The sequence below is a fragment of the Mustela lutreola genome, chromosome 12 (assembly GCF_030435805.1).
Source record: "Mustela lutreola isolate mMusLut2 chromosome 12, mMusLut2.pri, whole genome shotgun sequence".
Classification (NCBI taxonomy): Eukaryota; Metazoa; Chordata; class Mammalia; order Carnivora; family Mustelidae; genus Mustela; species Mustela lutreola.
The window spans coordinates 29,735,652-29,761,811 of record NC_081301.1 but is presented as its reverse complement, the minus strand read 5'-3'; the positions used below and the strand labels follow the sequence as shown (position 1 = coordinate 29,761,811).

The window sequence follows — 26,160 nt, the reverse complement described above, 5'->3', positions numbered from 1 at the left end:
CACTTTCCATGATCATTTGTTGGTGTGGAATGCCTTTAAATTTTGGTCTTTAAGGTTTTTGCTGAGGAGTATCAATTGATAGATAAACCCAAGGACCAATGAGTATGCAGAAAAGTTTCAACTAGTTCTTAACTGCAAAAGTCTACCTGATTCAATGTGATAAGACCGCTCCATTAAGAGTAAGTAGAAACTGATGGGTTGTGTACATGTTAGACTGGGTTTACATAATAGGAAGTCTCTGGTATGGAAATAACCAAACATTTCCTAGATCCATAATTATCCCATCACACAGAAAAATTGAGGTTGACTTTCTGGGGATTTCTCGCCAAGTTTGGTCTCTTCCTAATGTTAAATATTAAGGTGGTATTTGTAGCATATTTCATAGGTCCTAAAATTAGGAATATAGAAAGAGCAGTGTCTTAACAGTGTAGTCCACAGTATCCAGAAGCAGGCCTGGCCCACAGCACTCAGGGAAGGTCCACATGGTTAAGTTGATTCAGCTACTTGCTTCTGCTAACAGTTTCTCAGAAGTCTTGTTTTTTTGTTTTTAAGATTTTTATTTATTTATTTGACAGTTCACAAGTAGACAGAGAGGCAGGCAAAGAGAGGAGGGGGGAAGCAGGCTCCCTGCTGAGCAGAGAGCCCAATGTGGGGCTTGATCCCAGGACCCTGGGATCATGACCTGAGCCGAAGGCAGAGGCTTTAACCCACTGAGCCACCCAGGCATCCCCAGGAGTCCGTTTTATTGGACCAGTGTATATTCAAACCTGACTTTTTTTTCACCCCCTAAGTGGAAACAATTTTTCCTTATGTATTGAAGTAACTCTTCCAATTTGGATTATCCTGAAATATATAACCTTATTTTAAATTTCCTTCCTTGGTGATAACAAAAGAAATTACAAATTCTGAAACTGATAGCTCTGTTCGAGGCAATCTGTGATAGTTATGCCTTCTTTTATATGGTTTAGTCTTTGAGGAAAATCGTAGACAAAATTGGAAGCATAGTATATTTGCATTAATAGAGTAACACTATGCTCTGAGGATTTCAGGTTACTAAAATCTACAGAGTGGAATGAATTGAAAGCTAGGATGTGGGAGTTAAAAGGGACCTCAAACCGTGTACTAGTTTATTTTTAAGAATTTATTTTAATTCAATTAGCCAACATATAGTACATCATTAGTGTTTGATGTAGTGTTTGGTGATTCATTAGTTGCATGTAACACCCAGTGCTCATCACAAAACGTGCCCTCCTTAATGTCCATCACCCACTTACCCCATTTCCCCACCCACCTCCCCTTCACCAACCGTTTATTTCCTGGAGTCAAGGGTCCATTATGGTTTGTCTCCCTCTCTGGTTTCTTCCCATTCAGTTTTTTTCTTCCTTCCCTTCTGTGCTATTTCTTATATTCCACATATGAGTGAAACCATGTGATAATTGTCTGTCTCTGACTTATTTCACTTAGCATAATCCTCTCTAGTTCATTCCACAGCAATGTAAATGTGAGTATTCAGCCCTTCTGATGGCTGAGTAATATTCCACTGTATATATGAACCACATCTTCTGTATTCATTCATCTGTTGAAGGGCATCTCGGCTCCTTCCACAGTTTGGCTATTGTGGACATTGCTGCTATGAACATTGGGGTGCAGGTGTCCCTTTTATTCACTACATCTCTCTCGGGGGCAAATACCTGGTAATGCAAATGCTGGGTCGTAGGGTAGCTCTATTTTTAACTTCTTGAGGAACCTCCATCCCGTTTTCCAGAGTAGCTATACCAGCTTGTATTCCCCATTATTCCCCTTATTTTAGAGATGAGGAAACAAGTCCCAGGGTCACTCAGTTTAGCAGCAGAATCATAATGTTGCAATCAGACCTCTGTTTTTCTTTGACCGTAAGTGGAGACATGTACCTATAGAACGCACGTCATCAGGAAGATAATAAATGAAAATAACTTGAGTCAAATTTTAAGTCTTTCTGAAGGTTTCTAATTTAAGTAGGCTCTCTGCCAGGCCCTAGATTAGGACTGCATTTTCTTCTGATTGAGGTCATCTCAATCATCCTGATTGAGAGTTCCTATAGCACTTTGTTCCAGAGTAGAACTGAACCAAGAGGATCTTAGATTTCTCCTTGCACACGCAGCCCAGCCCATTCATACATTTGGTATTTGTCATGATGGCAGGCACCGTGCTAAATCTGTTTCTTGTGAAGTCAGACTTAGGATGAGTCTGGCCCTGCCTCTTACTAGAAGGTTACTTCAGCTCTCTGTTTCAGTTTCTTAATCTATAAAATAATAATTATGTTATAGAATTGTACTGAGGATGAAATGAGTCGATATATACAAAACATTTAGCAGGGTGCCTGGCAACTAGTAAATGCTCAAAATATTAACTTGTATTATTGCATATAAATTGAGAGAGCAAGTTTTCTTCTACATTTTCTCCTTATTTCTAGGAAAAAATGAGATCAACATATTTAGACTTTAGATCGTATGTGTTTATTTATTTCTAAGTCTACCTGTCCTGGTTAAAATGATGTCATGGCCAAGTCATGCCCAGGCATCAAAAGTTAACTTCATTTGCTCAGTATCCTACAAACAAATTGAATGCATGTGAATGACAGCCAGTTCCACCCAGCAGTGAGGACCTTGATCTTTTACTATAACCCTCTTTAGCCTAAAATCTTCAAAGATTCCTGTGGTCTTTGGGATAGAAGTCCAATTTAGCACAGGGATCTTGCCTCTGCTTTTCTTTCTGCAGTCCTTACAGCTTGTTACCCGCCTGTGCTTTATGTTTCTGTCAATGTTCCTACAGTTCTTGTCACAGCTTCCCAACTCTGGAACTTAGCACATTCTGTTTCTTTTACCTGGCGTGCCTGTTACCCTTCTCTCAATTTCCCCGCTACGTGTATGTGCGCGCATGCACACACACACACACACACACGCACACACGGTGTCTTTTTTGTCTCCACAATACCTGATGTGCATTTATCAGAGTATACGCCGCAGTTTTGCCAGTTTGTGTCTCCCTGCTAGACTGAGCTCCATGGGGTCAGAAACTTTCTTTCTCTCGCCAGCAGCTAGCCCAATGCCAGGCGCAGAATGAGCATCCAAACAAGGAGTGACTGAATGATGCAAAACCACCTTCGGTAAGTTGGTGGTTGAATCAGGTTACAGTGGGTTTATATTTGTATGAGATCGGACTTCGGTCTAATCCAAAGAACGTGTGTGAAGAATGCATCCTGCTAGCAGGTTCACGCTGGCAAGGCGGCCAGCCGCTAAACTGCAGGTGCGTCAGAAACCGCAGTGAGCCCGAGACCGCGGGAGCACTCTGGGATTCCCAGCTTGATCTGTACCAGTTCTTGGTTGGGCCGGAAAGCCGAAAGAGACGCCTATAACAGCTGTTTCTGTGAGACTTGGGGGCCACAATGTTGAGTTCAGTGGACGTGACAATGCAGGTACAGTTTGTGTATCGGCTTCCTTTTCTGCGGAGCTAGGGGCCAAGCTGAGGCATGGGCTGGATGCGCTATAGCGGAAAGACTGAAGGGGGCATTGGAAGAAGAAGAGGGGTTGTAAGGCAGCAATCAGAATCCTGACAGTGTAAAATCAGTCTCCTGGAATTTAACTGCCTGTGTGTGAATCTGTCTCTGCTACTCCTCTTACCAGCTGTGTGACTTTGGACAACTTCCATAATTCCCTGAGCCTTAGTTTTTCCATCTGTAAACTGGAGGTCTAGTTCATCTACTGCAGACTAGGTCTAGAGAACCTGTGTCGAGGGGTTTTAATGAAGTTGAAATAAGTGTTAGCTACTATAGTATTGTCTGTTGACAGGCTGTGAACAGGACAGATTGTGAGAAGGTCCCTGAGCTCAGAGACCATGCCCATCTTACTCACTGTTTTGTCTCCAGCACTTGGCACGTAAACACAGGCTGTGTAGCAGATGGTTGTTGAATTACTAAATGAGGGTGGCCAGGGCAGAATTTTTTAGAGATCTCTCAGTATTGTGGCTTTTCCTAGAATATCTTTTAGACAAGGCCATTTCTATTTCACTTGGTGATGCCTGGGCTCTGAGTTTTCTCAGCATGTTTTGTGCCACATCAACTCTATAAGGAAACAGTGTAAGTCCTAGTGGGTCTCCTGTGAGGAAGGGGCTGGTACCACGTCCACATCTGAATCCCCCAAGACAATGCCAGCAATACATCAGAAAATGAAGTTTCTATCTGAACATTTATTCCACAGTCATAGAAACTGAAGATGGAAAAGACCTGAGAACATCTAGTCCATCCACATGGTTGTACGAGAAAAGTGGCTGGAGCAAAACAGCCTGTTCACTTCATGCTCACGAGACAGCATTTGCGCTCTTCCTGGACTGGAGCGATTGCACACACGTTAAAATGAAGACACAAAGCAAACACTCTACAAACCTTAAGAAAATACTTCTAAGTACATTGTTTTCATAAAACGATTGGGAACTAAACTAAAAAGAGTGAGGGACTCCTGCATTAGGTGGGTGGCATAGGTGGGTGAAGAAAGGAATAACTCAACGGTGTAGCTAGTGGGGTGGTTTTGATGACAAAAACACAAGTTCTTTCCATGACTGGTTGGATTTTCTGGTTTTACTTATCAAAAATGAGTGGGAGGAAGAGAGGCTCTAAAGCAGTTTCTTTCCCCTTCATTCTTTTACCACACCAAGGAAGTGCTTATTAGCTCCAAGGCCCTACTAGGCCCAGGGCCAACACCGAGAAGCCCACTGCCCCGATGTCGCTGGATTTTACTAGGCAGTTGCTTCACTGACCACTTCTCTGGTCAGCACGGAAGCAGCAGCTCCTGCATGGGGTTTGTGCAACAGCAAGATCCATGAGTAATGGAGTCACCTCCAGGCACATTAAAGACCTCAACTGATTGTGTCCCTGTGGCCACCTCACTTGTCTGTCCCGTTTTTCCAACTCTTTAATTGTTGGAGGGATCCCCTTGCTGCTCCTCTACCTTGAAGCGTCCGTACTCTGGGGCCCTTACTATTATGTACAAGACGCACGTAGTCTATTTCTGCTCACCCCGCCATATTTTATTATGTGCTTCCTGTGCCGGGAACGTCCCCCTGGAAAACGGGGTGGGGTGTGCGACACAATCGGGTTGTCCAGCTGCCCAGCACCGGAGCTTGGAAAAGAATGGACCTTCCTGATCTCCTGAGAGAGGAGCCCAGAAGAGGCGGCGAGGGAGCGGCCCTTCCCTCTTTGTTCCTCACTAAACCACCACCCTCCACCCGAAGACTTGGACCTCTGGTTTCTGAGCCCGAGGGGAGCTGAAAGGACAAGTGGAGCAGAACAGAAAGAGTTTTCGAAGGACCCACCATTTCATGAACTCTTTATAAAACACAACACACTGTTTCACACACTGCAAAACACTGTTCAGTTACTACCAGTAACGACAACCACCGCCACCTGAGACTGCTTGGTTCCACCACAAGCAACTCGGCGGTTTCTCTTCATCCAGAAAACGGAGGCATTTCAAGCGATGCTGCCGGCAGCAAGCCTGCTTCAGCTCCTGCTGCTGCGGGCCACACCCTGGCCGCGAATTTGGCGGAGGAGCTCCTCGGAAGACCCCGGCGCAGCCGTGCACGGGCCGGCTGCTTCCAGGGCAGGCAGGGCTGCCTGGCGGGTCACCCCTGCTCAGCACGCCTCAGGAGAGAAGCTTAAGGTAAACCCGATATACAAAAATCCAAACTTACAAAACAGATACATTAAGGGGTAGTTAATTGCATTACAAAAGGATTCTTTACTTTACAAAAGAATTCACCTCTGGGTTCCTTTAAATAGCCAGCTTCTCGAGTACAGTCAGGAGGAGCTGCGTTAGAAAAGTGCCCGTGTACGTTAGGAGCCTGGCTGTCCGGTCGAGGGCTTCGCCCGTACCTCAGTACCTCAGGCCGCGCAGAGCAGGCCGGCAGAGCACTCAGCGGCTGCAGAGGGGACGTGGCTGCGAGGCATCGTCTTCCAAAGGCAGCTGCAGATCCAGGTCGGGGCCTGGGGGAGAACACGGGAGGACAGGGCATTTCAAAGCAGGATTGTCCTTTCTGTTTCCAGGGCGCCCCCTGTTCCCTCACTGTTCCATCTGCAAGGTTGAAGAAGTCTGACTAGAAGCTTCTCGCCTCCCCCATCAGTTTCTCTGGGCCTCCATCCACCCCAGGGGTCTCAGACAATTAAACCAAAGTGTGAGCTAATTCAGCTGAAGGTGTTGTCTTTCCCTGGGGGACTGGGTAGCTCCTAGTGGAAATGTAGGGGAAATTTTGTGACTGCGGAGCAGCCGTCACAGAACACAGTGGTTGGGACAGTGCCGTGGATTCATGGCGGGCATCCCAAGGGAGGAGGCCAGAGCAGAGTAAGTGATAATTGAGGAAGTCTTGTCCTCAGTGGTTTTCAGGGGTGGGAGTGGCTGTACGGAAGGTGAATTAGCAGATGTGTGCTAACATGTTAAAACTTATCAAAAAGCTCGTAACTTCTCCCCAGGCCTGGAGCAGCCATTCTTCTAGAGCAGTGTTTCTTGAAGAGTAATTTTTGGATCACACATGTCCACCATCTGGGGTAGCTGGTTAACAGGCTTCTGGGCCAGATACCCCACCTCGTGCCATCTTCTGGGGAAAAAGGCCCTGACAGTCAGCATTCTAATGGGTTTCTAGATGCTTCCTATCTACACTAGCCCTGGGAACTGCTGTTCCATAGTTCCCTGGGACTCTTCCCTCCTGCATGCATGTCCACACCATTGCGCCCAGGACAGGGACACCTGGGAGAGAATGAGAGGGGACCCCACCTGGTCACAGCCCCTTGGGAAGGAGTAGGTGTGGGGACAGGAGGCCGGTGTGTAGTTAGCTGTACAGAGATGGACTGCACAGGGCACTATCTCAAACGTTAAAGCTTGTGGTGTTTGCAGGGGAGGTCTGCTTCAGGGATTCCCAAAGCTAAGAGGTAACTGCTGATCTGAAAAGGGGCTAGCATGTGGTCTATAGAGCCTTTTCACTTAACCCACAGTGCCAGCTCGTGAGCCCTGGACGGGCAATGAGCAGGGGTAGTCCAGTGTCCTCTAAGGCCGCGTCCTTGCTCTACTTTGCTTTCCTTTACAATAGGCACACTCTATAGGCGAGAAGCTTGGTTAGGCTAGAGGTATAGTCCTATTCCTTCCTTAGCCAAATTGTTTTTCTGGCCCAGAGCTTTTGTCCTTCAAGATGGTGGACATTTTTAATGCCTCTTCTGCCTGTCCTCTGTTCTCGCTCACCACATCCCTGTTCCCTTTCACAGTGGCACGTAAGCCCTTCCTACTAAATGTTGGTCAAGGTGGTGTCGGAGACACGGGACCCTCGTGCATGATCCAGTCAATCCCTGGTCCACTGTATGCTAATGAGTTGGCTTGGTTGTTTAGGTACCCACACCTCTGGCTCTTATCTGGCTCCTGGTTCAGAACGTAGGAACAATCTAGTTGTGGGAGTTGTTTCAAAAGCTACAACCCTGGATAATCCTGTTCTATCCTAAGATTAAAACCAGGTTTGAGTAACATTTTTCTCTCTCGTTGGTGAGAGTGCAGAGAAAGGGCTGAGACCCAGAACTACTAGCAGGGCACCCCATGAGGAGCCAGCTTTGCTGGGCCATTCATAGATCGTTGCCACGGAGTTCACTCCTGACTAACTTACATTCCTGCTCTGAAAGACCCCCACCTTGCAGAGCTAGGGAGTCTGCTTGGGAAGAGCTATGGCTGATTTTTAGTCTAGGACCGGCAGACTTGACCTCTAAGAGAGACCTAGACCTCTGCTTCCCTACACTTTTGTCAGCAATTACAAAAGAGCAGTACAGAGTGTCTCAAGGGCTCAGAGGAATGCCAGGAACCGGGAAGGGGAGCAGCACGGTCAGCTAGGACTCACAAGTCCGGTTCGTCCTTTGATACTCTTCCAGCTCCGTCTTCCTGCTCACAGCCAGCTGCAGCTCCTGCCGGATCACCTGAATCTGCTTCTCGAGCTCCGAGAGTTCCTGCATCACTGAGTTCCGAGCTCCATTTAGGGAGTCCGCCTTCCCATTGGTGGTCAGCGAGGCAGGGAGCTCTCTTCTCCTTGGAGGGAGCGGGATCTCCTGGTCGGTCCGGATGCTCAGCTGGTTTTGTCCTCCCTCATCACTAAAGATGTATTTTCGTCGGTTATCCTGACTCAGACTGGAAGTATTCCACACCGTGAGCTGACGGGGTCCCACACTGGACCTAGGAAACAAAGACACTAGATCTACCTTCCATTCTGCGGCTCTCCAAGTGCTGCTGTGGGCCGTTTCAAACTGTGAATACAGAGCGGGATATGCATTCAGAGGATAGACTGCCTGCTGGAGTGGCACAGAGACAGAAAGAACCATTAAAATTCTTTTCAACTGAAGTTCAAGGTCTTACCAAGTCTTCTGCTGCCCTGAAATTGGAATGGATGTATCATCTGGAGGGCTGTTGGGCCAGAGTGTGGCATATTCTTTTTTTTTTTTTTTAAAGATTTATTTTATTTATTTATTTGACAGACAGAGATCTCAAGTTGGCGAGAGGCAGGCAGAGAGAGAGGAGGAAGCAGGCTCCCCGCTGAACAGAGAGCCCGATGCAGGGCTCGATCCCAGGACCCTGGGATCATGACCTGAGCTGAAGGCAGTGGCTTAATCCACTGAGCCACCCAGGCACCCCGGCACATTCTTTTCTGAAGAACCCTGGATGTCTTTCCACTCCCTTCCTGCCAGTGAGGCTCAGAGCACAGCGCTGCCTTGAAACATTCTCTGGCTACAAAATGGTGCTTTAGTAAAAGTGAGAACCTATTTATTCACCTGTTAGGCTCTACGCAGAAGCCGGCTGATGCTATAAAATGGCTCATCCTCGGTCCCACAGGACTGCCCTGAAGTTCACTACTTGAGTTTGAGGAGAATAAAAACACAAGCTGCAGGGTTCAGCAAAAAGTTTTCCATTATAGGGATGATTTATGTGGGTCGAGAATGACAGCTCAGGTCTGGAGCTTTAAACGAAACCCCAGGAAAGCCTCAAATTCTTGCTGGAATAGTGAAGGTCAGTAGAAACATATTCACATCCTCTCTCAGGCCAGCATCAAACCAACTGCCCCCATTTCCGAGCGATGGCTGGCAGACGGCTGCAGTTACCGCTGGACAGGCCCAAGAGAAGGGGGATCGTTCAGGTGCCTTAAAGAAGCTTGGACAGTCAGATGCAGTGAGAAGAGTTTCTTGCTACAAGAACAGAAAAGAGCCCTAGCTCTAGCCCAGCCCTAGCCATAGCTGCGGATTTCTTCTAGCCTTGTTGGGAGAGGAGCAGGGTTATTACCATTTCTTCAATCCACCACAGGGCAAACCTACGTAGAAACACTCCATATATTAAGTCCTTGTGTTTCTGTTCCCATCCATGTAACTGACTCAAGACTTTATTTCTGGACTCTTTCTTTCCAGGAGAAGGGAAGGCGCGAAGGGAGGGCTAATAAAATCTTGGTTCAGTTATATGGCTAAGAACAGAAACACAAGGACTTGACAGGATGATTTTGTTGCATTTTGTCCTGTGGGTGTCTGCAGAAATGGCCATAATCCTTTGTTCCTCCTTTTCACCCACGTCCCTTGGTAATACGACTTTGCAGCTCACCTTTATCAAGGGGGTGTCAAGGGGAGAAAGTCTGGCTTTCCCTCCCCCTGGAATTTAGTCTAGTTTCCTGACTTATTTTGGCCCAACCAGCAGCAATGGCAGGTGGGCGTTCCACGCCCATCTTTAGAGAAGCCTCGTGCACTTCCTGAGGGTCCCTCTCAGAACCCTGCTTCTGCTGCTGCAATATAAACGAGTGCTGATGGTAACAGGGTAGACAGAGTTCCCAGTCTTCCCAGTGGACCCAGCTTAAGCCATAGACCAGCCAGCCCTTAGCTGCCTTCCCCTTCCCCACAAGTTGGCTGCAGACATATGAGCAAATCTAGCCAAGACCAGCTGAGTCCGGCCCAGGCCAGTAAACGGCACTTGCTGTTGTTTAGAAAACAGTTCTTAATTTAGAAAATTAAGTTATTGAGATAATTTTCTCACATGGAAAAAACGAAGATACATGTTGCAAGCCATTAAAACACATGTTCCCAACTCCCCTGCAGCTGCTTTACACTTCTCAGAGTTTAAGTGGCATATAATGAGTGGCCAGGGGTGGAGGGCTGGGGGAAGGTGGCGCACCAGAGCACAGCTTTCCTGTGTCCTGGGCTCAGTAAGAGTCTATAGAGAACCCACTTATAGCTCTGCTGGCTTCAAACGTGGGTCGGGGTGCAGTTATAATTTTACTTCAAGCTGTACAGTTCTTTTTAATTTTTTCCTCAAATCTCTTCCAACTGAGGTTGAAAAATTTTGATAGTCTTATTTGTGTGTGTTACATGACTTACAATTTTTGTGTATCTTGGGGCAAGGGAAAATGGGGGTGTATTGGAAACCCAGTGGGGTAAAGTATAGACCAAACCTTACATGAAATCCCAGGTTGAATAAACCAAAGACTATGCTTAGTGTCTTGTAATATCTACTTTCTTCCTCTGCTTTAAATAGAAAAGGAGCAACATCTCCTTTTGTATCATGGCCCAGAACTTTAAGCCTTTCCTCAAATCCACATGTTTATAATTTTTCATCTCTTCTCTTTTTTTTTTTTAAAGCTCAAAGAAATCTTTATTCTCCAGCAGGTGCACACACAACCACCATCGCTGGTCCTCAGGGCCACACTCATCTGCATTCACCCACTTATCTATTGTTTTATTCATTCTATAAATACGGAGCACGCTGGAGGAATGCCGAATTGTAGCAGACATAGGCATTTGCATAGATACTTTTCCAAAAAAAGAGGAAAAGAGTTTTCAACCAGGAGACCTAACTCTAATAGCACAGGATGATTCACAGGGTGAACCTGGGAATAGGGCATCTGCACATTTTCCTGGTATCCAGGCAACCACAGGAATTAGGTAAGTAGAGCTAGCAAGTCTGGTTTCCTCCACAGCTTTGTACAAATATCTGGGAATAGAATATAGAAGAATAAGCAGAAGCTGGATTCCATGACAGACTCAAGTTGCTAGCATAACAAGTGCCCTGGTAATCAACATGTGGCTCTGGGCCACCTGTGAATATAAGATGACAGTGATGTAAGATTTGGTGTCTAATTGGAGGCCTCTTCAGTGTTCTGTTCTGTTTTCTATCGAACCTTCCTCAGCCTTAGTGTGTAAGGTGACCAGTGGGTGAACTGCGTTTGGCACTAAAAATGAGCAAAACGAGCTTCCACAGACCAATTCTGTAACCTTGGAGTTCAACACTCCATTGGAATCTTCAGAAGAGACATGACAGCTGTGGGGCCTCAAATTCTCACTGCATTTGAAAGGTTACAGCTGGGTGCTGGGCAGAAGGGACATGGCCCAGGAAGTGTGGGCCCAACATAGGCCAGGAGGGCATGTTCTGCCTTAGCTCCTTCTCAAAATAAGGCACTCCAGAAGGGAATCTGCCAAGAAAAGTGGGTACATCGAGTGATAGACACATTTGGTTCTCAGCTGAGGTGAGAGAAATGTGACTGGCAATCCCATCATGGTTGGAAACGGGACACTGGGCTTCCTGTTTCTATTACGGCTGGTAAACAAATGGTTTTTCATGAGATGATGATGTCTTCACTGCGATGTCTTCTTGTGTTCCTCTGGCTCAAAATTTGTGTTAAAAAATAATTACAGAAAAAATATACGAAACATGACATAGAACAGCTGTGACCTGATTAGTCTCCAGCTTGTCGCTGACAGGGCTGCAACACAATCCAGGAATACCACAGACTGTGAGGGCGGGGGTGCTCACTGACTGGAAAGAGAGGCTTTGAGCGAGAACGGAAACGATTCTGACATGCAAACTGGAGACAAGGGGACAGCAGGTCCAGAGGAGGTATAAACAATGAAGAAGAATGATGCTTTTTACTCCTTCTTCCTCTATTATGAGTGAGGAGTGTGTGTGGCAGATTTCAGAATTACCCAGGAAGCCAAGCTTTGAGCTGAAGATCTGCCACCGATGGCAGAATTGCTCAGGGGGGTACCCTGAACGGAGGCTTCTGGGCATGAGACAGAAGGAGGAGGGCCGCCCCAGGCAGGAGGCAACAGAGGCCAGACTGAACTCTGCCAGCCTCTTTAGCCACAACAGCCACCCACAGGCTGCATGTGGGGAAGGTGTTCACTAGGCATTTAATGCTTGTTACTCCCTATCAATGAGATGCTTTTCTGGAGAGTTTGTAGTAAGAGCGCCAGGAAATGGATTAAGCAGAACACATCCGCTGCACATTTCAAATATTCCTAGGAGTGCTGGAAAGCAGTGGGGAGCAGACCCATGCCAGAAAGGCAATACAGCATGAGACGAAACTGCCTGCAGTCCTTGTGAATTCAGGCTTGCGTGTACTCTGTGCACAGTAACAAGAGCTAAAATGGCTTTGTTCCCGGGACTTTGCATGTATTATCTCATTTAATCCTTGCAGCATCTCTAGGATGTGGATTCTGTTTTTATCTCAATTTCACAAATGAGGACATGGAGACACAGAGGTTAAAGAAATAACTTGCTGTGGCACACATATGACAAGGGTCTGTGACAGGTTAGGATCTGGATGCGGGACTCTCAAGACCATGGCCTGGGCTTGTACTGCAGTTCCCTGTCCACAGATGTAGACACATTTTTTTCCTTCTCTGTTCTATTTCTCTTTGAAACCACATGTATTTTTGCTGACTGTATTATCAACAACTTGGTCCTGATTTGATCTGAATTATTGATACATAATTTCCCCTTTGAATAGGGAGTCCCAGTTAGATCTCCACTTTTATTTTTACAAACATAAAGACACCTGGTGCTGGCCACCTTCTTACCTCTTTTCCATACGTTTAGTCTTGAAACGCTGCTGCTTTTCCTCTACAAACGATGTGTTTAGTGCTCTATGTAACCTCTGGCAGAAAAAACAGATTCACAGGTAGAGGTCATTAGAGACACACAGTCTGGGGACAAGTACCACCTGAGTTTAATAGTGTATCTCACTGTTACAAATCTGGGCCTCTTTAAACACATTTCTAGGGATGCCTGAAAACATCAACCTCTAGTCCTAAATCTCAGGAGAACCAAATTTTAATTCTAAGCTATTATTCCATCTAGAGGGAAAAACAGTAATTTGAAGGAAGCTTTAGAAATGCTCTGGGACGTAAAAAGGCATGTGATAGCATAACAAATAGCATGGAGGACATGGGGAGATAGAGGTAAGAAGGGAGTTGGGGGAAATTGGAAGGGGAGGTGAACCATGAGAGACTATGGACTCTGAAAAACAATCTGAGGGTTTTGAAGGGGGTGGGTGGGAGGTCGGGGTACCAGGTGGTGGGTATTATGGAGGGCACGGATTGCATGGAGCACTGGGTGTGGTGCAAAAATAATGATACTGTTATGCTGAAAATAAATAAGAAATTAAAAAAAAAAGGCATGTGATATAAAGAAGAATCGTCACAACTACTGTGTGGCAAAGGGCCTTGCAGCATTGCTAAAGGAGAGTCAAAAACTTAGGTCTGAATGTCTCAGCAGCCAAAACAAAGAAGAGAAGAACCAGAGAATTCTGCTAGTTATGTTAGCACCCGATGGAGGTCACCTGTAGCCGAGGCAGCAGGGGCGGCCTTAGGGGCCAGAAGCAGGGCTCCCGGAGGCAGGAGGGAGCCGCTGGTGGGGAGATGAGGCTGGCACCTGCGGCCTCCCCTTCCCTGGGGGCAGCTGCTCCTGCTGCCAGAGTCCCTTCTGTTCTTCTCCGGCTCTCCCTGCTCACCGCTGACAGGGAGCGCATCTGAACAGGGTGCTGGCTGGATGCTCTCTGGGGTCCCGGGGCCTGAGCACACCCAAGTCTGGGGACTGAACGTCCATCCTGTGCAGCTGGGCCTGGGCACCGGCTGACCTCCTCCCTCGGGGCCTTTGAAAATAGGGACAGAACAGGGGCCACTAGGTTCATCTAAAGGGAAAAATAGGGACTTCACACTCATTGAACGAGTTTCCATTTTGGCTGGAAGAGAGTGTCGGAAATAAATCTCTCACACCATCCCCTCAAGTTGTCACTGTTAAGTGAAACCAGGTTAAAAACAATGCCATCGCCTCCGTGGGAGGTGCAGTGCAGGTGATGAGACAGGCGGGGGTATGACAGGACAGGCTACTTCACTGGGAAAGCGGATTGATGGGCTAAAGGGAACTCCACTTTCTGCACAGAGCGGTCTAGGCCGCCCGGTTCTCTTGGGAACTGGTCACCTGTCTGCCGCGGGGCTCTGGCCTGAGGCCTCGGCGGCAACGCTGAGGGTTCATCCCGAGGTGGCCGGCACTCACCTGGCTGGTGTGGAGCCAGTAGTGCAGCCGGGACCTGTTCTTGATTCGCGGGAGCAGCAGTCTGTACACGATGTGCTCCCCGATGGCGGTCAGCATGGACAGACCGAAGCCCACGCACAGAAGCACGAAGAGTCCGGAGAAATGTTTGATGCCCATTTGCAAAGTCTGTGGCAGAACAGGAAAAGAAAGGCCATGAATGCGAGGCTCCACCTGGCCCCACACTTGTTTTTAGATGCACATCCTTTTCTGTCCCCCGGGAGAGCTGGAGACTACCCCTCCCTGAGCGCTTGGCATGCTTCACTAGACCACGTTGGGAGAGGGGCCCAGCCAGAACCGAGGGCGCAGCACGCTTCCTGGGGAACAGGGCACATACAGTCCTATTGTCTGAAGGGTCTCAAGGTCTCGGCCACCCTATAGGCTCTAGAGACTGAGACAGAGGAGAGAGACCAAGGGTTGAAACAATTTAACATATTAAAGCACTGAACAGTTATCAAGGAAAGAACCTTTCTTAGGGATGCAGAATGAGTAGGTTTAAGGGGAAGAGACGTTGAATTCAGTAATTTTGACATTTAGATCTGGCAGGAACATGGAGATCATCTACTTCAATGTTCTCATTTTACAGATGAGGAACCTGGGACCAGGGAAGTGAAGTAAATTCAGGCAGTTCACAAAATTAGACAGCCACAGAGGGGTAAAAAAAAGGGGGGGGGATCTAATATTTATTGATTGCTTACCTTTTTGCACTGAGATAGGTATTAAAACCACAATTTACAGTTGAAAACCACAATTCACAGTCATTGCAGCTTTTAAGTGACCAAGCAGGTCTGTAAGTCCATGTTTGTTTAGCTGGGAAACCTGGGGTCTTTCTGTTATCCAACAAAACAGCAGCTGGGGCACCTGGGTGGCTCAGTCAGTTAACTGTAAGACTCTTGATTTTGGCTCAGGTCATGATCTCATGGTCATGAGATCAAGTCCCACATCAGGTTCTAGCCTGAGCGTGGAATATGCGTGGGATTCTCTCTCTCCCTTTGCCCCTCCCCACATCCTTCCCTCCAAAAAAACCCACCAGCAGTTACAACAACTATAGTTACAACAATTTTATGTGGCAGGTACTTTGCTATGTGACTTACATATGAGATCTAAGAGAATCCTCATGAGTTCTCTATGAAACAGGTATTATTCAATCAGACATCAATGACGAGTCAATCCTGCAGAAAGAAAGACTTTGCACACACTGAGTGCCTACTTTAGGCAGTCTCTGAGGTACCATGGGATGAAGACAGGAGGATTATGTCTCTGCCTTTAATCAACTTGAGTCTAGGGAGGAAGCAAACATTCACAGGCCATGATACAGGCACAGATCCGTGTCTTCTCAGTTTTAGGGAGAAGCTGGCTCACAAGAGAAGTAGAATGTGGAAATGTGGAATGTGGGTGGGAAAGTAAGCACTCTGAAGGCTGTGGAAACAGAGGGAAAGAAGTGACATCTGGCAGAGTGATGTAGGGCGCTGTGAAGCAGACCATGGTGGCTGAGATGTAGGTCTGGGCAGAAGGCATGGACCATGAGGGAGAAGCAGGGCCACACTAAAAGCCCTCAGATGCCAGGGCTAAGGAGCCTGTCATCCCTCTTCTTGAGGCTTTCACTGATCATCGTCATCATCAATAATTACTTAGCACTTAATATGTGGAAGGCACAGCTCTGAGCACTTTGTCACTGTAGGAACCTGCTTACTATTCACAACAACACATGAGGTAGGTACTGTCATCACTTCCATTTTACAGGTGAGGAAACTTAGGAACAAAGTAGCTTGGCAACTTGTCCAAGGTCACAAAACTAGCGAAGGTAAAGCTGGCAGTCTGACTCCAGAGCCTATACTTTTACTCACTCTCCCTTGACTGATGTCAGTGTTCCCCATTCTCTGAAGGGGTCTTCCTTTCTTTCATTCTTCCCACCCGAATCCTGAAGACCTGAATCCTGAAGCTAGCCAGACATGGTTCAGGCACTGAACTTGGGGATTGCGGACTCTGGTGGAGTCTGGGCCATGAAATCTCTTTCCCCCCATGACGGTACCTCCAGCAGTGGCTCGGTATCCATGACAGATACCGCCTGGACAACTAATGACTGGAGGTGAGCAGGGACATAGAGCATGGCCTGGTCTAGGTGACTGAGCACAAGGCAGACCACCTGAGGATGAGGTAGAAGCCCAGCCCTAGGGAATAAGGAATGCTGGTCTAGGAAAGGCAAGAGATGGATCGGGCCCTGAGAGCTACGAAAGCACTAGGGCTTCTCCTGGGACAAATGGTGACCAACTGTGTAATGCTGACCTCCAGAAAGCAGATTACAAATATGGCTGAAAATAGCCACTGGGCTGGCCCTCTCTGTGTATAGCATATAGCTACTATATAAGGATTTTATGAGTTATTACTGCTATGGATGAATAAAATTGGGGAATTCATTTTCGATTTTAACATCATCAAACAAACAGCAAAACACTTACAGACTGGCAATGCTTTCTTATAAGGTGCTGCCAAGATGAAGGAGAAAAATGTAACCTACAGTGAAACATCTTGCCTTTTAAACACCTGGCTTCCCCCTCCTTTTTTTGTGCATGATAATAACTAGTCTCATTTTCCTCTTCGTACCTCAATAACAAATAGGCTGTACTCAGTTTATTTTATACATTTTTCTTTAAAGATTTTATTTATTTGAGAGAGAGAGAGCCTGAGCAGGGAGAGAGGCAGAGGGAGAGGGGGAGAGAAAATCTTGAGCAAACTCCATGCCGGGCTTGATGTGGGGCTCAATCTCACGAACTTGAGATCCTGACCTGAGCTGAAACCAAGGGTGGGACACTTAACCAACTGAGCCACCCAGGCACCCCCTCATTTTTTTCTTTAAAGTTCTGTTGTTTATACCCACATACCAATGGACTAATAGATACAGTTACTGTTTCTTTTAAATTAGGTATCTAATATGTGTGCCAGGCATCCTTATGCATATTATGATCTTATAATAACCCTTTAAGTATTATTATCTCCATCTCCCATTCAAGGAAGCTGAGTCTCATAGAGATTAACCACCTTCCACAAGATCTTACAAGCTAATAAATGGGAGAGTCAGGCTGTGGATCCAGGACAGTCTGACGCTAAAGCCTACACTGCCTCTCAAGTGAATACCATTTATGGGTACTCCTTGCCGCCTGGACCCCAGGATCATGGCCTGAGCTGAATGCAGACGCTGAACCGACTGAGTCCCCCAGGTGCCCATGTGTCTAAGAGTGTTGTAGTGATAATTAAAGAAACTCATTGGGATTTTTAGATGAGTGGGAATGCTCTGGTGTTTCCCCACCACCATTTAAAACAATGGGAAGGGCTTCTACCTTCTGGAAATTCACTAGCCAATGTATTTCCAGGAGTGGACTAAATTCAGATAAAGAGAGATGCCTGTTCTGGCAAATGTTCTGAGTGGTTTCTGCCCAGATCCATGAGTGCTCCCAGTGACACACAGAGGCCAAGACCACCAATTTCGTTGCTGCCTAAACTGTGCTTGGCATCTTGCTCAGATGTGGACATTTGAAACATCTGACAGCTGGTGAGATAACTGATTAATTCTGAAACCTCGAGCAAGAAATGCAGTTGGACTATTTCATGTATCATGCCTTAGATGGTACTGAGTCCAAAGAGCTAAGCCTCCCTAGCTCCCAGTGCACATCTCTACATACATACCACCTACACACTTTCTCTCGTCCTTGGACTTGGCTATACCTGTTTTCAATTCCTCTGTCCCCATTCTCTTTTGGACTCATTCCAATCAGGCTTTTTGTCCCAACCTATAACCTACACGACTCCTGTTAAAGCCATCAATGACCTCCACATTGCTAAATCCAACAATCAGTTTTCACCTTATTCATGTACCAGGTTGGACACTATTATTTCATCCTCTTTGATATATTTTCTTCACTGTTTCTGGGATACCTCTCTCTTTGTTCTACTTCAGTCTTTACTGCTTTACTGGTTTCTCCTCATCTTTCTGTTAGTAAATATTGGTATGACGTTGGTTTTTAGCTACATTCACTTTCTTATCCAGACTCATGGCTTTAAATCCCATCTATCTGCCAATGACTTCTTTTTTTTTTTTTTTTTTAAAGATTTTATTTATTTATTTGACAGAGAGAAATCACAAGTAGATGGAGAGGCAGGCAGAGAGAGAGAGAGGGAAGCAGGCTCCCTGCTGAGCAGAGAGCCCAATGCGGGCCTCGATCCCAGGACCCTGAGATCATGACCTGAGCCGAAGGCAGCGGCTTAACCCACTGAGCCACCCAGGCGCCCATCTGCCAATGACTTCTAAACGTATATCTTCCCCAACTCTTATTCAGTCTCTCTACTTGGTTATCTAACAGACATCCCAGATTTAACACACTGAAATAAATAAATTTTCCCTGAGAATAGCTCCTCATATAGTCTTTCTCATTGGAGGATCTCCATCCTTGCTATTGCTTGGGTCAGAAACCTTAGAGTTATCTTTGACTGCTCTCTTTCTTTAGCATTCCATACATAGTGTGTCTGCAAATATGGCAGACCCCACTTTCATAGTATACACAGAATCTGATGACTTCCCACCACCTCCACCAACCACTCTGGTCTATGCCACCATCACTGCTCACCTAGACTACTGAAATAGCTTCTCTTTGGTTCCCTGACCCCCTCAGTTTGTCTTCTGCATGGCATCCGGCTTGGCTCCCTCAACATATCATGTCATGCAATGCCCAGTGATGGTTTTCCATCTCATCTAGAGTAAATGCCAGAGTTCTTACAATGTCCTACAAGAAGTTCCATGAGTTAGTACCACACCCCCTAACTTCACATCCTTCTCTCACTTGTTCATTCTGTTCAGCTACTTGGGCTCTCACTTCTTTAAGTCTACGGAGCAGTCGAGGATCTTCATCTGTTCTCTCTGCCTGTAACTCTTCTGCCAGGCATCAATATTGCTCCTTCCCCTCATTTTCTGCAAGTCTCTACTTGCAGAAAAGGGTCCTCAAAGTCTCTACTCAAATGTCACTTATCAGTAAAGTCTAGCCTAACCATATGGTTAAAAAGGCAAAACCTGCCCTGCTCCCCTTCCTTTCCTGGACACAACCTATACCCTCACTGTTTTATTTTTCTCCTGTCATAATAAATATGATTTTATTGCTTATTTCCCTTCTCATGTAGAATATAAGCTCCAAGAGGCCAGGGGTTTTGCCATTTTGTTCAGAGTGGACCCTGATTGCCTACAAAAGTGCCTAGCATTTACTACATGTTCAATTAATATTTTTGAATGAATGGATATGAAAGCTAGTATCTTTTTTGTATAATGTAAATGTATACAGATCCCCCCCCCCCAAAAAAAAAAAACACTTCTGTTTCTCTCAGGAGAGTTCTAGAATAATTCTGTGAGGGAGAAAGTCAAAGATGCATATTCTCAATTGATAGAAGAGAGAACTGAGAGAGCTCAGAAAACTTGCCATCCTGACTTCGTAATGCCAGTGTTCATCACTCTGGGGACATAACTGGGGGGAAATATATTTACAATTAATAAAATAAAAAGTTAGAGACTGAATGCAGTAATTTCAGCTGGCTTGTGTTGGGAGTGTATTGTACTGATTTTATTTGCTGAGGACCCTTTTCTTGGGGGACTGCCCTCGCCCACTTCATATAGTTTTGGTGTGTCTACCAGTCACAGACTCCCAGGTCTTTAGTTCCCTGGAGCCAAGCATGGGGCCCAAGGTAGGTCAGTTTGCATTTGGGCAGAGACATTGTCACTGAAAGTGACTGAGGCTGAGTTCCAGTGCCAGTGCCTCAAAGACACTATTTTCCCTATTTCCTGCCACTACCATCCCTGAAGTCCTGTCATTCCTGAGGCATCATCAGTCATTCATTCTCCTCACTTCAAAAATACTGAGCTCCCCACTCTTCTTTCAATAATCCCCCTTTTTCTTGTTTAAATTAATCTGTTGCTTGCAACCAAAGAACCTGACCTGATCGACTGCTTAAAGGACTAAGCTCCCTTAGCTCCAAGGTATAAAAAGAATCGATCTTGAGACAGACTTTATTTCTCATGCAGAACACTGAAGTGAATGTGTGAGTCTGTTCTAGGAAGATTTCTTTGACACAGTGAGCTCTGCCTTTCTTTGCATGCCTCCAAAAGCTTGGTATATAGTAGGTGCTCAATAAATGCTTATCAAAGTATACATCTGACAAGAATTTTAGTTATAATTAATCTCAAGATTTCTAGTACCTATTAAAGTAGGTTTCCCCCAGAGCAAAATAACTACAAGAACCATAGGAAATCATTTTATACTTTAGTGATCTGATGCATTAAACTTTGCATTATCTCCTGTCTGAGTCTGTAAAGCCCAATCCTGGTGTTCAAACAAATTTTCTTTTCCTTTAGTAAGAATAGGAGTAGGGGAGGAATAATAGTTTTAGCAAGAGGTAAAGAGAAGAAAGGCTATGGATCTTCTGAAATATGGATGACTCCTAGATACTTAGAAGCAGGACATGTAGGAAGCAAATGATGTTTCAAATTTAGAAGACCTGATTTATACACTTTTTTTTTTTTTTTTTTTTTTTTTTTTTTGCCACCAACTACTTTGACCAGAAGAGCAGCAGCAGCTCCACAAATCTGGCAGATTCATTGTTTCTATACACATGACCCTCTGAGGGGGACGGACAGAAGATGGAGACCTGCCTGAGGCATGGGCTGGAAGGTACCAAGGACAGCTCCTAGGTGAGACAGTCTGCCTGGCTAGGGAGTACCGTAAGGGTGAAAAGTAATCATTTGGGATTTCTAAAAAAATTAACAAAATCAAGAAAAGGGAGAAAGAAGGTGTTCACTCAGAGGATCTGGAATTTTCTCATCTATGAAGGGCAGACTGGAAGATCACAGTTAACAAAAGAAACAAAAGAGATGATTTGTAAAATCCAATAGGACAATGCATAAGCAAAGTTAACAGTGCTCACATATTTGGATGAGGAAAATAATCTAGATGGAAAGCTATCAGTGTCTGTGGGAATGTCCCACCACTTCCCAGGCCCTGGCAGCCGGGGTACACCTTTGTCTTCTTTAATCTGGAATCTGCTTAATGGCTGGCTCATCAACATTTCCTGCCTATAGTGCTGAGGAAATGCTCCCTCTCTGTTCCTTGTGTTCCACAACCCCCTGCTCCTTCTAGGCTTTGGCAACCATTGTTTAGCCGTGGACCTGGTGCTCAGTTTGCTACATTAGTTTCATTGTGTGGCCTTTTGGAAATCTTAATTATTAAGGCAGCTCAGAAAAATATTTCTAAAACTTAGAGATAATTAGCCATAATCCTTAGACTATACAAATACTTTCTTTTTAAAAACAAGTTCTATTTTTAAGTGTCAACATCCAGCAAAAACAAGTTCTATTTTTAAGTGTCTATTTGAGTTTGTGGGACTCAAACTCACAACCCTGAGATCAAGAGTCACAGGCTTTAATCAACTGAGTCAGCCAGGTGTCCCTACAAAATGCTTTCAGTTCTTCCATTTTCTCTCCTGAACTGCATATGAAACATATGCATATGTATTTTCCAGAGTTATGTAAACATACAATTATGCTTTAAAAAACCCACTATTTTCTAAAAATGTTTGCATTTACAGTCACTTCATTAATTTTAATGGCCTTATGTTGTCACCTATTATTTACCATAATTGACCTAGCTAATCTCAAACTTTCAGGTATTTAATTTTAATATTATTAATTGTATATATATGATAAATATTGCTGCAACAAAAAATCTTCTACGTATAGCATTTAAAAAATTGGCTTTGACTTCCTGAGATAAATATATGCAGTGAGTGGGATTAACAGGTCAGCTGATGTAACTGTTTTGATGCCTGGTGACATGTGAAGCAGCTCTCAGAAAATGTGAACATTGCTGCTAGTGTTGCCCCAATGCACAGCACACTCACAGCCTTGCCAAGCCTGTTTTGTACGCAATCGCTTCTTCCTGTTTTAAACACTCTGATTTGTATTTCCTTAGTGAGGCCATTTTCTGATTTTCCCATCCCCTTTTGTATGAATCATATATTTATAACCTTTGCCAATTATACATTTCAGACAGGGCCAGGCTTTTTATTTAAAAAAGCTATTAACCTCTTTCCTACATATTATTTATGTTTCTCTAACTTCAGGTTTTACCGTTAGCTTTTGTTGGATTTTATTATATGGAAGTTTGAAATTTTATATGGCTGTTACTTGTTTTGACTACTGTAAACCCATCTATTGTTTTAGCTGTTAGAAAATATCCACATTGTTGGGATAAGTGTTTTATGACCAGTTGCTTTATTTTTGAAAAAAATCAAAAGGCAAAACCTGCCCTCCTGCCCTTCCTTTCCTGGACACAGCCTATACCCTTACTCTGTTTTAATTTTTCTCCTGTCATAATAAATATGAGTTTATTGCCTATTTCCCTTCTCATGTAGAATATAAGCTCCAGGAGACCAGGGATTTTGTCATTTTGTTCTTGAGCTTTTATACTAAAGGGTGGAGCACGTTATTTTCTCTTCATTGAGACTTTCCATTTTAACCACATGCTTCAGAGATACATTAGCCAGTAAAAGGACACTCTCTTCTTAGGGTGGCATGCACTCCTTTGTGCTCATTTTAAGATCTTCAGATTTTAAAAATATTGGCAAATAAGAAAATTGTGAGGACAAACATCATGTACAACTAACAACAAAAAGTGTACTTGTGGGTCAGATTAAGCCTATGAGCTGTCAGACTATATCCTTTGATGTACACAGCTGTCTTGCTGCTAGTGTCCCTTTCAGTGTTGTGGTTTTTCATTGTGAATCAGTTAATGCCTTTAAAGCTGACACATGCTTTGCTACTTATTCACACAGTCACCAGCCTTTGAGAGAGCTATGGTAGCCAATATGAAAGGAGAGGGGTCCGGTTCTGATTCTCAGTCTAGTGGCCTATTACGGTGCAACCTTGTCTTTAAAAACATCCAAGCCTTTCCCTTTTCAAGGCAAGAAAAACAGATAAAACACAGTAGCCAGATCAATGACCTCCTCCATGCTAACAAAGAGAATCAGCAGCATAAATGCAGAACAGCTTGTAACAAAATAAAAAAGTTTCCTGAGAGGTTTTTCCCAGAGAATGTCTCTAAAGCATGATAGACCTAGAGGATAAACCAACAATGCTAAAGCCATTTTCTCCTACATTTTAAAAAAAAGTGGTTTGGGATTGCAACATACATTAGAAAGCAGACACAATCCATTAACATAGGATTCATAACAACATATTGTTACTGATCTCTATAGCTTAGACATGTATGGTTGCTATTATCAGTTTAATCTAAACAAATCACTCATTTTTCAAAATGAGACGAAGATGGAAGATGACTTATGATTGCCTTGCTTTTTTTTTTTTTTCCCAATATGTAGAACCAAAGAGGAGGCAGCTGCTTGGTCCTTTACGAGTAATTCACTCCTTTTGTGAAAACTGAGGTTTGATTTGATTATATTAATAACACTATCAGAAATATTTTGAAGCAGGTAGATATAAGAACCATAAAAGTAAGAGGTAATGCAGTGAGTTCAGCGTTTGGGATCAGAAGAAAGCCTGGTTCAGGGGTGCCTGGGTGGCTTAGCAGGTTAAGCATCTGACTCGTGGTTTTGGCTCCAGTTGTGATCACATGGGTGGTGGGAGTGAGCCCCACAGGCTCTGCACTTGATGGGTGGATCTGCTTGAAGATTCTCTCCCTCTGTCCCTCCCCACACTGGCATGCACTCTCTATCAAATGAATGAATAAATATATTTTTTTAAAGATTTTATTTATTTATTTGACAGAGAGATATCACAAGTAGGCAGTAGGCAGAGAGGCAGGCAGAGAGAGAGAGGAGGAAGCAGGCTTCCCGCTGAGCAGAGAGTCCGATGCGGGGCTCGATCCCAGGACCTGAGCCGAAGGCAGAGGCTTAACCCACTGAGCCACCCAGGCGCCCCTGAATGAATAAATCTTAAAAAAAAAAAAAAAAAAAGAGGAAGGGGAGGGGGAGGAGGAGGAGGAGGAGGAGGAGGAGCTTGATTCAAGTTCTTGCTTTGCCACTTACCAGCTGGGAGATCTCGGAGAAGATTCTGGATCTCTCTATAGCATCATGTATTAAACTGAATGATGGCACCTACTTCACAGTGTTATTATGATTAAATGATGTAACAACTTCAACAGTATCTGGAACAGTGGTTCAGTAAATGGGTATCACCCAAGGAGTTGCACAGAACTACATTTGTTGGCAACTGGCAACTAACAGAAAAATCAGAGCATTCTAACTTGGAAGTAAATGTGATGTTTCTTCCCAAATACCCATACAGTCAGATCTTTCCAGTTTCTGAAACTGGAAACAGGCTCTCAGTTCAAGGTCATTGCCATAAAACTCTGGGTAACTACATTAAGTAGACTGATCAAACAATTAGCCTGTTAATTCCAGCCATTCCAGAGGCTGAAATATTTTCCTCTTGTTAAATTAAAACATGTAATCCAACATGTTTCAAACCCTTCGTTGTAATTTTTAAATTTCCATATTTAAATTTACAAGGTACATTGCAGGGTATATAAAAAATGTCTATGAGGCCTTCTTGGCTAGTACTGCACATGCTCACTTTCCTCATGCAGTTTCCTCCACAAAGTCAAATAGGTTGGGCTAGAATCAGAGTCTTCCTTTTATTTTTTTAAAAGATTTTTTAAAGAATTTATTTGTCAGAGAGAGTGAGAGCACACACAAACAGGGAAGCAGCAGGCAGAGGGAGAAGCAAGCTCCCTGCTGAGCAAGGAGCCTGATGTGGGGCTCCATCCTAGGACCCCAGGATTCCAGGATCATGACCTGTGCTGAAGACAGATGCTTAACCCTGAGCCACCCAGGTGGCCAGAGAGTCTTTCTTTTAAACTTTCTCTAGTCAAGAAGTCCATTTTTTTCTGCAAATGAGGGGGTGGGGAAGACTATGACACTGTTTGTTTTCTGGATTAGGATTACACAAATATCCAGTTTAATTTTAGAGTGGTGTAGCTAAGTACTAAGAAAGGGTTCAAAAGGAAGAAATAAGCGTCCTGTTTCCCTTATGTATCTTGATCTAGTAGAAGTGGAGAAGGGGGTGGAAGGGAGTTAGAATGAACCCACTGTGCTCTAGGCCCTTGTCTTATTTTTTAGTAGGTTCTACACCCAACATGGGGCTCAAAGTCACAACCCAGAGATCAAGAGTTGCATGCTCTACCAAGACAGTCGGCCACCCTTACATGTTTTATATTTTTGAATCCTCAAAATAACCAATGGATCCTTGTTTTAATTAGGAGAACTGATAGTGAGAGGTTAGGAAACTTGGCTTATGCTCACACAGCTAATAAATGCCCATCGTTAAGAACCTGCTTGTAAATGACTCCAAACCCAGGTGTGCCTGATTCTTTCAACGATGTCATCCTGAGCTATGACTCAGATCACTACATGGTTGGGACCATTTATTATTAACAGATTTTTTTTTTTTTTTAGGACTGCACAGAAATGAAAGGAACAGAGATTCCTATTTTTTGTGGTTCCTAAATAATCTACTAAATTAAAAAGTATGGCAGGAGGGCTTGGTAGATGGGTGCCCTGACAGTAATGAAATTTGTGGACTTATTTTTCCTACTTCTGTTTTTTCAAGAATAGCAAGTGGCTTCTTCAAACTAGAAGGATAATTTCTTTCAAACAGATCTTCCTCATCCTGAGAAAAATCACCTGAGTTTTGTCCTGTGTAGGGAGAGTAGGT

The 26,160-nt window shown here is 44.6% G+C and overlaps 1 protein-coding gene across 2 annotated transcripts in view; it reads right to left on the bottom strand.

The window, feature by feature from the left end:
- Window positions 1–4,204: 4,204 nt before the first annotated feature.
- The window catches only part of GRIN3A (glutamate ionotropic receptor NMDA type subunit 3A), a 162,862-nt gene continuing 140,906 nt past the window's right edge, over window positions 4,205–26,160 (bottom strand). The window contains exons 7-10 of one of the 2 annotated variants that reach the window (XM_059142542.1): window positions 14,361–14,525; window positions 12,884–12,960; window positions 7,903–8,231; window positions 4,205–6,016 (exon numbers count right to left, since the gene is read on the bottom strand). In XM_059142542.1, coding sequence (XP_058998525.1) covers window positions 5,946–6,016; window positions 7,903–8,231; window positions 12,884–12,960; window positions 14,361–14,525 — 642 coding nt within the window. In that variant the 3' untranslated portion in view covers window positions 4,205–5,945. Of the gene's footprint in view, window positions 6,017–7,891; window positions 8,232–12,883; window positions 12,961–14,360; window positions 14,526–26,160 lie in introns of those variants that run through there. The other variant, XM_059142543.1, reaches the window with a different exon arrangement.